Source organism: Ranitomeya imitator, chromosome 8, assembly GCF_032444005.1.
Source record: "Ranitomeya imitator isolate aRanImi1 chromosome 8, aRanImi1.pri, whole genome shotgun sequence".
Lineage (NCBI taxonomy): Eukaryota > Metazoa > Chordata > Amphibia > Anura > Dendrobatidae > Ranitomeya > Ranitomeya imitator.
In genome coordinates this window covers 161934598-161949168 of record NC_091289.1, presented here as the reverse complement: position 1 = coordinate 161949168, position 14571 = coordinate 161934598, and the positions used below count along the sequence as shown (strand labels likewise).

At 45.5% G+C, this 14571-nt stretch overlaps 1 protein-coding gene across 4 annotated transcripts in view; it reads right to left on the bottom strand.

Annotated features, from left to right (window-relative positions):
• CEP350 (centrosomal protein 350) overlaps positions 1–10647 on the bottom strand; it is a 67924-nt gene extending 57277 nt beyond the window's left edge. For all 4 annotated transcript variants that reach the window (XM_069737714.1, XM_069737717.1, XM_069737716.1 and 1 more), the window contains exons 1-3: positions 10549–10647; positions 4367–4532; positions 2724–3163 (exon numbers count right to left, since the gene is read on the bottom strand). In XM_069737714.1, the coding sequence (XP_069593815.1) occupies positions 2724–3163; positions 4367–4532; positions 10549–10600 (658 nt within the window). In that variant the 5' untranslated portion in view covers positions 10601–10647. The remainder of the gene's footprint in view (positions 1–2723; positions 3164–4366; positions 4533–10548) is intronic.
• Positions 10648–14571: the final 3924 nt, after the last annotated feature.

Below are 14571 nucleotides of genomic sequence, written 5' to 3'. Positions count from 1 at the left end.
CAATGTAAACCTATGGGAAACAAAAATCGCTGTACACATGCTGCAGAAAAACTGCACGGAAACGCAGGGGTTAAGGCTATATTCACACTTAGCGTTTTTTTCCGCGGAACCGCCGCGATTTTGATGCTGCGGGTCCGCAGCAGTTTCCATAGCGTTTACAGTAACATGTAAACCCTATGGAAACCGCAAACCGCTGTGCACATGCTGCGGGAAAAACCGCGCGGGAACGCAGCGGTTTACAACCCCCAGCATGTCACTTCTTTGTGCAGAATCGCTGCGATTCTGCACCCATAGGAATACATTGAACCGCTTACTTCCCGCATGGGGCTGTGCCCACGTTGCGGGAAGTAAGCGGATAATGTGCGGGTGGTACCCGGGGTGGAGGAGAGGAGACTCTCCTCCAGGCCCTGGGAACCATATTTGGGGTTAAAAAATAAAAAATCTGGTTATACTCACCCTCTGATGTCCGGAGCTCCTGGGCGCTGCACGCGGCCGTCCGGTCAGAGTTGCTGTGCGACCAGGACCTGCGGTGACGTCGCGGTCACATGACCGTGACGTCACGAAGGGTCCTTCTCCCACAGCATCTTTGGAACCGGAACGCCGGGTGCAGCGCCCAGGAGATCCGGACATCAGAGGGTGAGTATAACCAATTTTTATTATTTTTAACATTACTATTGATGCTGCATATTGCTGCATATGCAGCATCAATAGTATAGGCGGAAACCCGCAGCGGAAAACGCGGAACAAACCGCGATAAATCTGCAGGGAGAACCGCAGTTGTTTTGCCCTGCAGATTTATCAAATCCGCTGCGGGAGAACCCGCAGGGACCCGACGCAAGGTGTGCACAGCCTTACATTCCGCAGCATGTCACTTCTTTCTGCGGATTCCGCAGCGGTTTTACAACTGCTCCAATAGAAAATCGCAGTTGTGAAATGCGCAGAAAAAACGCGGTAAATCCGCCATAAATCCGCAGCGGTTTAGCACTGCGGATTTATCAAATCCGCAGCGGAAAAATCCGCAGAGGACCAGAATACGTGTGCACATACCGAAACCCTAACCCTACCCCTACTCTAACATTAGTGGAAAAAAAAAAAAAAATTCTTTATTTTTTTTATTGTCCCTACCTATGGGGGTGACAAAGGGGGAAGGGTCATTTATTATTTTTTTTATTTTGATCACTGTGATAGATTATATCTCAGTGATCAAAATGCACTTTGGAACGAATCTGCCAGCCGGCAGATTCGGCGGGCGCACTGCGCATGCGCCCGCCATTTTGGAAGATGGCGGCGCCCAGGGAGAAGATGGACGGACCCCGGCAGGATCGGCAAGTATGATGGGGTGGGGGGGGCAGGGGAGCACGGGGTGGGGTGTGTGTGTGTGTGTGTGAGTGAGAGTCGGAGCTTGGGGGGGTGGATCGGAGCGCGTGGGGGGGGGGGGGGGGGTGTGGAACGGAGGACGTGGGGGGGTTGAATGGAGCACGGGGGGTGGAACGGAGCACGGGGGGGGGGGGGGGAGGGGTGGATCGGAGTGCAGGGGGGGTGATTGGAGCACGGGGGAGGGGGGGTGATTGGAGCACGGGGGGAGCGGACAAGAGCACGGGGAGAGCAAAGCACAGGACAGAGGGGAGCCGGAGCAGTGTACCGGACAGATCGGAGGGCTGGGAGGACGATCGGTGGGGTGGGGGCACATTAGTGTTTCCAGCCATGGCCGATGATATTGCAGCATCGGCCATGGCTGGATTGTAATATTTCACCAGTTTTAATAGGTGAAATATTACAAATCGCTCTGATTGGCTGTTGAAAGTGAAACTGCCAATCAGAGCGATCGTAGCCACGGGGGGGGTTGTGGGGGTTGGTGAAGCCACCCCCCCTGGGCTACACTACCACTCCCCCTGTCCCTGCAGATCGGGTGAAATGGGAGTTAACCCTTTCACCCGATCTGCAGGGACGCGATCTTTCCATGACGCCACATAGGCGTCATGGGTCGGATTGGCACAGACTTTCATGGGTCGGGAAGGGGTTAATAGCTCACTGTTCGATATCCTTGCCTGGTGCCAGACGTCACATAACCAGTGAAATATCAATCAAGCTAAAGAGGCTGGGGAAACAACCTCAGGAGGCGGTGTCGTGGGAAGTGCTCTGTCCGTACCAGAGCACCCAATGTCTAATTTGCATTTGGATTAAAACACCAATTTCTCAGGAATTCTGCAACAGATAGAAGATACCGAGGGATTATTGGATTCAGCTTTCATATACAGGGGTTGGACGTTTTTCCTTCTCTTTCAAACGCAGTCATTACTTTGGAGACAGTACCTCTTGACACGCCAAGCATTCGGGCACTTTCTGTTACACTAGCGCCTGCCATACGAGCACCAACAATTTGGCCTCTTTGAAAATTTGAGAGGTCTGCCATTGCCATCAGGTTCTCATTAATGTTCTTACAATTATGCTAAACAAACAGTTAATTTACATACACATCACATAACACAAATAATCAACTACAAAACATTACCATGTCACGGTTTGCATGTTTATCACATGTTCGAAGATTATGCCAAAATATTAGGTGTTTCCATTATTTTGTCCAACCCATGTACCTGTATGTCCATATATGCGGTTAGGTGGGTGACGACCTTACTGACTGATTCCTTTTAACTTAAGTTGGCTTCCTTACATTGTTAAAATGGACACTATAATAAAAAGAAGGCTTCAGTTAATCTTACCTCTATAAGATGGAGCTGGTGGAGCAGCCGTTACTTTCCTGGTTTTCGCACTTGTTGTATTGTCTGTGAAATTTATAGTTTCTGGAAGACGCTCTCTGCCATCACGTTCCTCAGACAGTTCCCACTGTCTGCGGATCCGCTCTTTCAGTTTCTCTAGTTTGGCATCAGGTTGCCTCCTTTTTAAGGTCTCTAATCTGTTACTCAGAGGGCTGACTGTGGACTGGTGCTGGGATGCTTCTGTTAGGGGAACATCTCTGTAATCATTGCCCAAACCACTTTGTAAATGCCAATGCAAATTATCAATGGCCAGTCTATCATTTAGATAGCGCACAGTGGTCTCGTCCACAGCAGAAGAACGTGTACTATCAAAGTCCTTTTCGTCTTGACGAAAGTTCTTTGGTCCAGTTCCTGAACCCTTCTCTTCTGAAGACAAGACTTCCCTAAATAGAAATAAATGTGTATATATTATTAAAAAAATCTGTGGTATGATAAAAAAAAAGTTGAGAATACCTTGAAAAAAAAAGTTTTAATTAATGTGACAAAAAACCCCAAAACACAGTAATGTCATACTTTCCAACTTTCCTATATCTGGGAGACTCCCTGAAAAGAGATTTAGCAGAATCATAGAAGAGCTCGCAAGCACCTCCACATGCTCAACTCACATTTCCTTCCCCTCCTGGACACCACCAAAGACAACGTTCTGATGCCTGATGGTGTCAGAACATTGTTGGATGAGGCTCCTGGGAGCAAAGGGAAAAACCAAATCAAGGACAAAGGAATGGCTGAAATTTGGGTTCAGGTCTGTATGGTTGTAGTTTGCTCTGGTGTTTGTAAAAAGTCATGGGGATGTATGCAGGTAGGGTCTATGGTCTTATTTAGATGGACTGGTGTTTAGTTTATATTTGTCTAGTAGGGCATCTGGACCACTTTAAAGTCCAGCTGATTTGGGGCATTTTTCATCAAAGAATAGTAAGGCTAAGTTCACACTTGCGTTGTGCAGTCCATTCAACACATCCGTTAAACGGACTGCACTAATGCAAGTGCCGACTTTGGCACTGCGCTAGCGCAGATGGAGCATCGGCTAGCTCTATCTGCGCTAGCAGTGACGGACCCGGAAACGCTGCAGCCCGTGTCTCGGGTCCGTTACTCAATGACGGCACATCGCTAGCGCATGCCCATTATGGACGTGCGCTAGCGATGCGTCCGCCATTGAAAGTAATGGCGGTGTTAACGGACTGCGCTACACCGCGTTATGCCGCGGTGTAACGTAGTCCGTTAAACGGGTCACACTAGCGCAGTGTGAACCCAGCCTAAGAACTAACTTTTTTTTTTTATTTTTCTGTCAATGTTGCTGTATGAGGACTTGTATGCAGATATAGAAATATAACAATCCACCTTTGAACTTTCTTTTTTTTACTCTGTGCTTCAAAAAAAATGTTACCTTTATCTATAGGTTATTAATCCAGTTGTATGTTCTACTATTCTAAAACTAAAATAAAATGTAAAATACGTAGTAATGAAAAAAAAAAAAAAAAAAAAAAAAATTTTTTGTGGCAATACCAGTTTACGGTTTTATGACTTTTTTCACTGCTCACGAGTCTGAAAACTTAAAATTATAGCATTGTGCAGTATTTCGTTCTTACCGATATGAAGCCAGAGGTTCCCGGAAACCCACACGACAGGAGCTTTTAACGTTGCTGTCCAAGGTAGTGACACGTAATGGACTACGAGAGGACCGTTCTTTGCCAGATTTCGCTGGGTGGGAATGTTTGCTGTGGTAAGCATTGGAGTCCTCATGGTATCGACCATCTACAGAAAAATAATAATAATAATAATAAAAAAAGTTGCTTCCCTTGTTTACTATGTAATCAGTGACGGAACAGACGAGTTGGGTTAACTGCAGATTAAAAGAACCAAAATAAAACATTAGAGAATTGTTCCAGACTGTAGAGCTCACACTGCGGTGCCATATTGTTATGTGCTCCACGCAGATGGGCCTATTTAGTAGAGAAATAAAAATATACCCAACAAGTAGCTCTTCGTACAGCCCTGTATATAACAATGTGCCCACAGCATTACACTTCTCTTCCATGGTCTGCTACTGACAGGGTCTTATATTTGAGGAGGAGTTAGTGGCCATTAAAATGTCAAGCATAAGTGATTTATGACTGATCTGTGAGGGCCTTCCCTAATTCATCTGGGTCATGGAAGTTTTCCTTCATTAACCCCTTCATGACCGGGGAATTTTTCGTTTTTCCGTGTTCGTTTTTCGCTCCCCTCCTTCCCAGAGCCATAACTTTTTTATTTTTCCGTCAATTTGGCCATGTGAGGGCTTATTTTTTGCGGGACGAGTTGTACTTTTGAACGACATTATTGGTTTTAGCATGTCGTGTACTAGAAAACGGGAAAAAAATTCCAAGTGCGGTGAAATTGCAAAAAAAGTGCAATCCCACATTGGTTTTTTGTTTGGCTTTTTTGCTAGGTTCACTAAATGCTAAAAATGACCTGACATTATGATTCTCCAGGTCAGTACGAGTTCATAGACACCTAACATGACTAGGTTATTTTTTATCTAAGTGGTGAAAAAAATTTCCAAACTTTGCTAAAAAAAAAAAAAAAAAAAAATTGCGCCATTTTCCGATACTCGTAGCGTCTCCATTTTTCATGATCTGGGGTCGGTTGAGGGCTTATTTTTTGCGTGCCGAGATGACGTTTTTAATGATAGCATTTTGGTGCAGATACGTTCTTTTGATCGCCCGTTATTGCATTTTAACCCCTTCATGACCAGGGGATTTTTCGTTTTTCCGTGTTCGTTTTTCGCTCCCCTCCTTCCCAGAGCCATAACTTTTTTATTTTTCCGTCAATTTGGCCATGTGAGGGCTTATTCTTTGCGGGACGAGTTGTACTTTTGAATGACATCATTGGTTTTAGCATGTCGTGTACTAGAAAATGGGAAAAAAATTCCAAGTGCGGTGAAATTGCAAAAAAAGTGCAATCCCACATTGGTTTTTTGTTTGGCTTTTTTGCTAGGTTCACTAAATGCTAAAAATGACCTGCCATTATGATTCTCCAGGTCATTACGAGTTCATAGACACCAAACATGACTAGGTTATTTTTTATCTAAGTGGTGAAAAAAAATTCCAAACTTTGCTAAAAAAAAAAAAAAAAAAAATTGCGCCATTTTCCGATACTCGTAGCGTCTCCATTTTTCGTGATCTGGGGTCGGTTGAGGGCTTATTTTTTGCGTGCCGAGATGACGTTTTTAATGATAGCATTTCGGTGCAGATACGGGTGCAGATACGTTCTTTTGATCGCCCGTTATTGCATTTTAATGCAATGTCGCGGCGACCAAAAAAACGTAATTCTGGCGTTTCGAGTTTTTTTCCCGCTACGCTGTTTAGCGATCAGGTTAATACTTTTTTTTATTTGATAGATCGGGCAATTCTGAGCGCGGCGATACCAAATATGCGTAGATTTGATATTTTTTTTATTGATTTATTTTGATTGGGGCGAAAGGGGGGTGATTTAAACGTTTATGTTTTTTTTATTTTTTTCACATTTTTTTTAAACTTTTTTTTTTTTACTTTTGCCATGCTTCAATAGCCTCCATGGGAGGCTAGAAGCAGGCACAGCACGATCGGCTCTGCTACATAGCAGCGATCTGCTGATCGCTGCTATGTAGCAGTATTGCACGTGTGCTGTGAGCGCCGACCACAGGGTGGCGCTCACAGCGACGGGCAATCAGTAACCATAGAGGTCTCAAGGACCTCTATGGCTACAATGGAGACGCATCGCCGACCCCCGGACATGTGACGGGGGTCGGCGATGACGTCATTTCCGGCCGCCCGGCCGGAAGCGGTAGTTAAATGCCGCTGTCTGCGTTTGACAGCGGCATTTAACTAGTTAATAGGTGCGGGCAGATCGCGATTCTGCCCGCGCCTATTACGGGCACATGTCAGCTGTTCAAAACAGCTGACATGTCCCGGCTTTGGTGCGGGCTCACCGCGGAGCCCTGCATCAAAGCAGGGGAGCCGGCATCGGACGGTATAGTACGTCCGATGCCGGTAAGGGGTTAATGCAATGTCGCGGCGACCAAAAAAACGTAATTCTGGCGTTTCAAATTTTTTTCCCGCTACGCTGTTTAGCGATCAGGTTAATACTTTTTTTTAATTGATAGATCGGGCGATTCTGAGCGCGGCGATACCAAATATGCGTAGATTTGATATTTTTTTTATTGATTTATTTTGATTGGGGCGAAAGGGGGGTGATTTAAACTTTTATGTTTTTTTTATTTTTTTCACATTTTTTTAAACTTTTTTTTATTACTTTTGCCATGCTTCAATAGCCTCCATGGGAGGCTAGAAGCAGGCACAGCACGATCGGCTCTGCTACATAGCAGCGATCTGCTGATCGCTGCTATGTAGCAGAAATGGAGGTGTGCTGTGAGCGCCGACCACAGGGTGGCGCTCACAGCCACCGCTCATCAGTAACCATAGAGGTCTCTGGGACCTCTATGGCTACAATATACAAGCATCGCCGACCCCCGATCATGTGACGGGGGTCGGCGATGACGTCATTTCCGGCCGCCCGGCCGGAAGCGGTAGATAAATGCCGCTGTCTGCGTTTGACAGCGGCATTTAACTAGTTAATAGGTGCGGGCAGATCGCGATTCTGCCCGCACCTATTGCGGGCACATGTCAGCTGTTCAAAACAGCTGACATGTCCCGGCTTTGATGCGGGCTCACCGCGGAGCCCTGCATCAAAGCAGGGGAGCCGGCATCGGACGGTATAGTACGTCCGATGCCGGTAAGGGGTTAAAGGGAATCTGTCGCCAGGTTTTTGCCACCTAATCTTAGAGCAGCATAATGTAGAGACAGAGACCCTGATTCCAGCGATGTATTACTTACTGGGCTGCTGGCTGTAGTTTTATTAAAAATCCCTCTTTAATCAATAGGAGATCATCATTAATGGAGTACTTGGCCTGCTGCCAGGTAGTCAAGCATACTCATGAGCTCTGAATAACCCCGCCCACACGACTGGTTGGCAGCTTTCCTGTGTACACACTGTGCATGGGCAGAAAGCAGCCAATCAGTGGTGTGCGTGGGGTTATAGAGTTTAACATTCAAATAACTGCTAGATCTGCAGTAGAGAAAACAGCAATTTAATCAAAATGACAGTAAGCATCTCAAGTCCAGACATCAATGGAAACCGGGTCTCTGTCTCTACATCATGCTGTTCTCAGATGTTGTAGCAAAAACCTGGTGACAGATTCCCTGTAATCTTCTCCCTCCCAAGGGGTCAGACAATTAAAACATGAAGGGAGCGATTACATGTGGGGAGAACCAATGTGCTCGCTTTAAAAAAAAAAAAAAAAAATGTTTTTGAAGAGCTCCCGTAGCATTTCTTGGCTTTAAATCATTTATCATAAAAGCGGTCCTTTACTGAAGGGACTCGCTCTCCCCCTGCAAGCAAGCCTTTACTGGGAGGCTAGAAGCTGGCATAGCCTGATCGGCTCTGCTACATAGGAGTGATCGCTCCTATATAGTAGTAGAATTGCTGCATTGCTATGAGCGCCGACCACAGGGTGGCGCTGAAAGCAATCCGGAATCAACAACCATAGAGGTCTTAAATAGACTTCTGGTTGTCATGCCATCGCTGACCCCGAACACGTGACGGGGGTCAGCGATGCGCTCATTTCCGACCTGATGGCCGGGAGCGCTAGTTAAATGCAGCTGTCAGCATTTGACAGCGGCATTTAACTAGTTAATAGCGGCGGGTGGATCGTGATTCCACCCGCCATTATTGCGGGCACATGTCAGCTGTACAAAAAAAGCTGACAAGTCCCGGCTTTGATGCGGGCTCACCGTCAAAGCCCGCATCAAAGCGGGGGTTCTGACCTTGGACGTACTATCCCGTCCGAGGTCAGAAAGGGGTTAATGTGACGGTTGGAGCTCCTTCTCTTTGGTGCAGCTGTGATGTTAGGTGATACTGATCATGTTGCTTCTCACAGCTGCTTTTCCAGGATTGTGTCAGCCAGGAGAGCAGTCAGCTTTTTGTCATAATAAGTTTTGTAAATCATATACATTACATAGGAGACGCTGGGACTACTATATATATCACATGGAGACGCTGAGACAGCTGTATATACACCATATAGGAGACAATGGGACTGCTGTATAAGCATCACATAGGAGACGCTGAGACTGCTGTATCTATATCACATAGAGGACGCTGAGACAGCTGTACATACATCACATATGAGATGCTGGAACTGCTGTATATACATCACATAGGAGACGCTGGGACTGCTGTACATACATAACATAGGAAACATTGAGACTGCTGTATATGCATCACAGGAGACTCTGGGGTCATAAATTACAGGAGGGGCTGGGGGGAGGACATAGACATCACAGATGCTGGGACATATTCATCACCGGGGAGGCTGGGGGGAATAGACATCACTGAGGGGCTATATACATCACAAGGAAGCACAGACACCACGGGGGGGTATATATGTCCCTGGGGGAAATATACATCACTGAGGCTATATACATCACAGGTTGGGGGATATACAGCACTTCTGGGGTAAATGCAGAACTGGTGAATATACATATCACTTGGGGGCACATACACACATACAGCCCTGGGGGGATACACAGCACTGAGGGAGGGGGGATACACAGCACTGGGGAAGGTACAGGCATCGCTGGGGAGGCACAGATCACCGGGAAGGGGGATGCAGATTACCGGGGGGGGCACAAAGATCACAGGGGGGACACCAAGATCACAGGGGGGACACCAAGATCACAGGGGGGGGGGGGGGGGGGGCGTACAAAGATCACAGGGGAGGCACATAGCTGAAGGGGACAGTTCACATAGGAGCAGAAATATCACAGGGGGGCACATAGCTGGGGGGCTCAGAGATCATATTGGGTCACATAGCTGGGGGGCACATAGCTGGGGCCACAGATCACAGGGGGAGGCACAGAGATCACAGGAGGGCATATGGCTGGGAGGCACAGAGATCACATGGGGGCATATAGCTAGGAAGCACATAGATCACATGGGGGCACAAAGATCATATTGGGGCACATAGCTGGGGCCATTGAGATCACGGGGAGGGGGACACATAGCTGGGAGGCACAGAGATCACATAAGGGCACATAGCAAGGAGGGCACAGGTCACCAGCAGACAGGCACAGAGCTGCCGGCACAGAGATCTCTCTGGCAGCAGCAGCTCCTCTTCCAGGATGGTAGCGATGAGAACAGAGTTGATTTTTTGAGGTAATGATGTCACGGGAAGGAGCGGGGCCTCTAGCGATCTAGATTGGAGTGGCTAAAATGAGGATCACAAAAAATCAACTCTGATCTAGAAGCAACCATACTGCTGCCGCTTGAGCATCGTGGACTCTGAGGACCTGCCCGCGGGCTGCATGAAAAGTCACTGTGGGCCGCATGTGGCCCACGGGCCAGAGGTTCCCTGCCCCCGCCCTACACCATCATTACGTAGAAACTGAAGGCTGTGCAGTCTAATTCATATCATATGCACAATCACATGAGATAACCGGAGAATCCCATACCCATTACACTAAAAGGCATCATGATTAAAGCCTATGATAAGGCAGAGCATGTGGGAAACCTTCGGTCCTGGCTTGTGTGGAATTTAATTGCACTGCTTTGAGAGATAAAGGTTGGTTTTTTTACGCTTTTCTTCACGTTGATGTTTTTTTTCTTTCGCTTTCAATACTATTGACTGAGCTGAGCTGTGTCCCTCATTACTATACAGGTGTAGAATCGATGAACGCACAGAGAGAGGACCTACCTTTTCTACTCATCTTCCGAGTAGCACTGCTTCCGGCTCTTTTGGCTTCCATGATGGGGTCATACGCTGCACTGCTCGTGGGGCCCACATCCAGCTTATTGTTAGCTGTGGGGTGACAAATGCACACATCGAAAGATGAAATTATTGTACGTAGAAAATAAATACGACACCAGTACCAGTCGAAGCAGCAGGATAAAGTGTGGGTAAAGGTTATTAATTATACAGCAAACAGTAATGTCTCTAAGGGGTCTTTCAGTCACCATTTAAAAGGGGTTGGCCACCTATATGGATTTTTTTTTTTTTTTTTTTTACATAAATGCATGCATTTTGGACTAAAACTCATTTTTGCAATTCGGTTTCATTACAAATTTTGCACTGTTTTGCTTTTCCAAGCTCTTTGTTTCCCTATCACACATTCCACTTTAATGCAGTCTGTGATCATACATCAGCTGAGAGGAGCTCAGAAAAGACAGAGAAAAAAATTAAACAAAACAACAAACTTTCCTTTTAGACTATCAGAATGAGCTCAATATTCTCAGATGGAGAGGTCACCCACGTTCTCCTGGCAGTGCCACTTTCCTCACACACTGACCAGCACTTCTGTCCATACAATGGCTGTGGGTGGAGGAGCCGGTGACCAGACCTGTCCATCAGCCTCCTCCTAGATGAACAGGTCTGGTGACCAGCAGCCATTGTATGGACAGAGGTGCTGAGAAACAAACAGCCTGTAAAGCAAAATGAGGCAAAATTTGTAATGAAACCCAATAGCAAACATACATTTTTAGCCCAAAATACAAGCATTGAAGAAGAAAAAAAAAACAAAACAAAAAAAAAAACCAACAGAATAAAGAATTGACGGAAAAGGTGGCCAACCCCTGTAAGATCTACGCTTACAGAACAGAAACGTTCCTGGTTAATGGGTTGTGGAAAAAGAAGCTTTCTTACAGTGGCTCGTCCACATGTGTATAGTGATAAAGCTTAGCCCCAGTCTGGCCAAAGCTGAAATACAAGATATAGCCCAATTACAGGAGTGGAGAAGGCAGCCATGTTTTTGACAACCAGTCTAAAACAGAGACTACAAACCCCATGAGATCATGTCCAAAGGATACATGGGTACAGCTTGTATATTGTCCCACAGAAACCTTTTGAACAAGCAGGATTTTAAAATCCATCATTAAGAGATATCAGGTTAACCCTTTCAGTTTTGTATCCCTTTTTCCTCCCTTTATTCAAAGAGACATAACATTTTTTTAATTCATTTTTTTAAATGGGATGCGTTGTATTTCTTAATGACACCATTCAGACAGCATGCTCAATCGCAGCCAGATACATTTTCCTCTACAAAGAAATAAAATATACTTTAAATATCCAACTTGGGACTATAACCGGAGACGAGACTAGTCCTTCTCTGCCCCTGGCCGGCTTCTGTGCTGCATGTGACTTGAAAGGTCTCTCGCTATGGGAAGGACCTGTCAATCACCTAGAGAGGCGCTGGGAAGAGCCGACGGGGGCAGATCTGGACTAATCTGGTCATATTTATGGGTTGTATCTGGAACTGCAGGTCATCTTCTTAGAACTGGATAGGAAACGAATTATAACCCAAGCTCTGGACAGACGTAGCACTATTTTTGGAAAAATGCAGCCTTCCAAATATTTGAACTCACGGAAGATTAGTTAAACTAGATTCAACTGTAGCAAATACTCAGCTGTGAGAAGAATTAAGTCTGAAACATAATATATATCACGAAGCTGAAAGACATAATACTATAGAGGTCTGCAGCGGCAACAAGCGGTCATACTCACCGCAGCTTGTGTGTTAGAAATCGTCTTCCATGCTTTACTTATTTCTGTGACAAGATAAAACATGTGCATCAGATATTCACTTCTCTTCCTTCACAATCTGCTTTTTAGGGCTTGTGCACACGACCGTATATTCGGCCCCAGTGCTGTCCGTGAAGTTAACGAACAGCACTCCGACCTGTGTTATTCAATGGGCAGTGCAGATGAGATGATTTTTCGATCTGCATGTTTTCTTCTATAAATCGGATGAGACTCGCCTGTTCAGGTGTGTGCGTGCACAAAAAAGAAATCAGATGCCACACTGACCACAGTATAAAACATGTGTTTTTCTGGATACATTACAATTCTGTAACATATGGAGCTATAAATGGTTAATAGCTTCTGCAAAAAGGACTGTACGCGGATGACAAGTGAGAAAAAAAAAAGTTTTTTTCTGGATGAAACTGATGTTTTTTTATACGGTCGTGTTTACATTTTTGCCATACTGATTGGGATAATACAGAAAGGAGACATTCACTGTCATGTCTGCCCACTGGTCAGCATCCTGCAGACTTCACTCCCGACATTATAACTGTATCGCAGCCTACCTTGAATTGTCTCCCGAGACGGCAGATGAGTTGGTCCCTGGTAAAAAGTTGATGTCCTCCATAAATTCTTCTCAGCCATTCATCTACAAGGGACAGAAAAAAAAAAAAAATCAAGGAAAATTAACAACGTCCTAATTTTAACAGCGGAAAGTGAGAGTTAGAATTTCTCACCCAGCTACACAACCCCCCACCCCTTCCAAAAGCAGAGCACTGGCCAATGTGTCATAAGATCCATGGATGGAGGCCGCCCGCGACAGCTGCTCCAGGCTGGGATCAAGTGCAGGCTATTGGATGATGGAGGTTTAGACGGGACAGCAGCCAGCAAAAGTGTAACATGACATGCTGGGGGTTATGCTTCTGCCTGCATGCAAGAATATAAATGCTGCATTAAGTTTTATCTGGACCTGCTGACATTTTCTCATAATTACATTTTTCTTTTGCAAAAACCACATGATAACCAATATCATAGAATGGTAGAGTTGGAAGGGACCTCCTGGGTCATCTTGTCCAACCCCCTGCTCAATGCAGGATTCACTAAATCATCCCAGACAGATGTCTGCCAGCCTCTGTTTGAAGACTTCCTTTGAAGGACAACTCACCACCTCTCGTGACAGCCTGTTCCACTCATTGATCGCCCTATTTGTCAAAAAGTGTTTTCTAATATCTAATCTGTGTCTCCTCCCAGTTTCATCCCATTGCTTCTAGTCTTTCCTTGTGCAAATGACAATAAAGATGATCCTTCTACAATGTGACAGCCCTTGAGATATTTGTAGACAGCTATTAAGTCTCCTCTGTCATCTTTTCTGCAAGCTAAACATTCCCAAATCCTGCAACCGTTCATTCCTCATAGGATCTGGTTTGCAGACCGGTCACCATTCTGGTCACTCTTCTCTGAACTTGCTCCAGTTTGTTGATGTCTTTCTTTAAATGTGGAGCCCAAAACTGAACACAGTATTCCGGATGATGTCTGACCAAAGAGGAGTAGAGGGCAATGAATTCACGTGATCTAGACTGTATGCTTCTGTTGATACATCCCAGAATTGCATTTGTCTTTTTTGCTGCTGCATCACACTGTTGACTCATGTTCAGTCTGTGATCTATCAGTATACCCAAGTCTTTTTCACATGTGTTGTTGCTTAGCCCTATTCCTCCCATTCTGTATATGCTTTTTTCATTTTATTGCCCAGATGTAGTACTTTGCATTTTTCCTTGTTAACAACCATTCTGTTAGTTGCTGCCAATATGACCTACATCTTAGGGTCATGATAAGACGTCCACACAACTTGCAGTGAGATTAGAGCAGACATTGCAAGCAAATAAGAGCGGTGTTCAGACTGGGAACCCATGTACCCGTCCGGGCACAGGTGGCACATGGTGGATGTACTTCATGTACACGGCAATGCATTTTCTGCAGAACCACGTGGCCACTGAAAATAAGGCTCTGCTCACATGTCTGCTGAACCAGTCCGTCAATATTTTTCCCCTGATGAAGCATATTGCGAAATGCATGAGAGGTGGGTTTCGCCAGGTGAAGCCCCCTTATTACCACTGGGTATTTATTCTATGTTTATTAATTTTCTTTAGACCACATATAATCTATTATTTGGTCTATAGTCTGGACATCTCATTGTGGCCT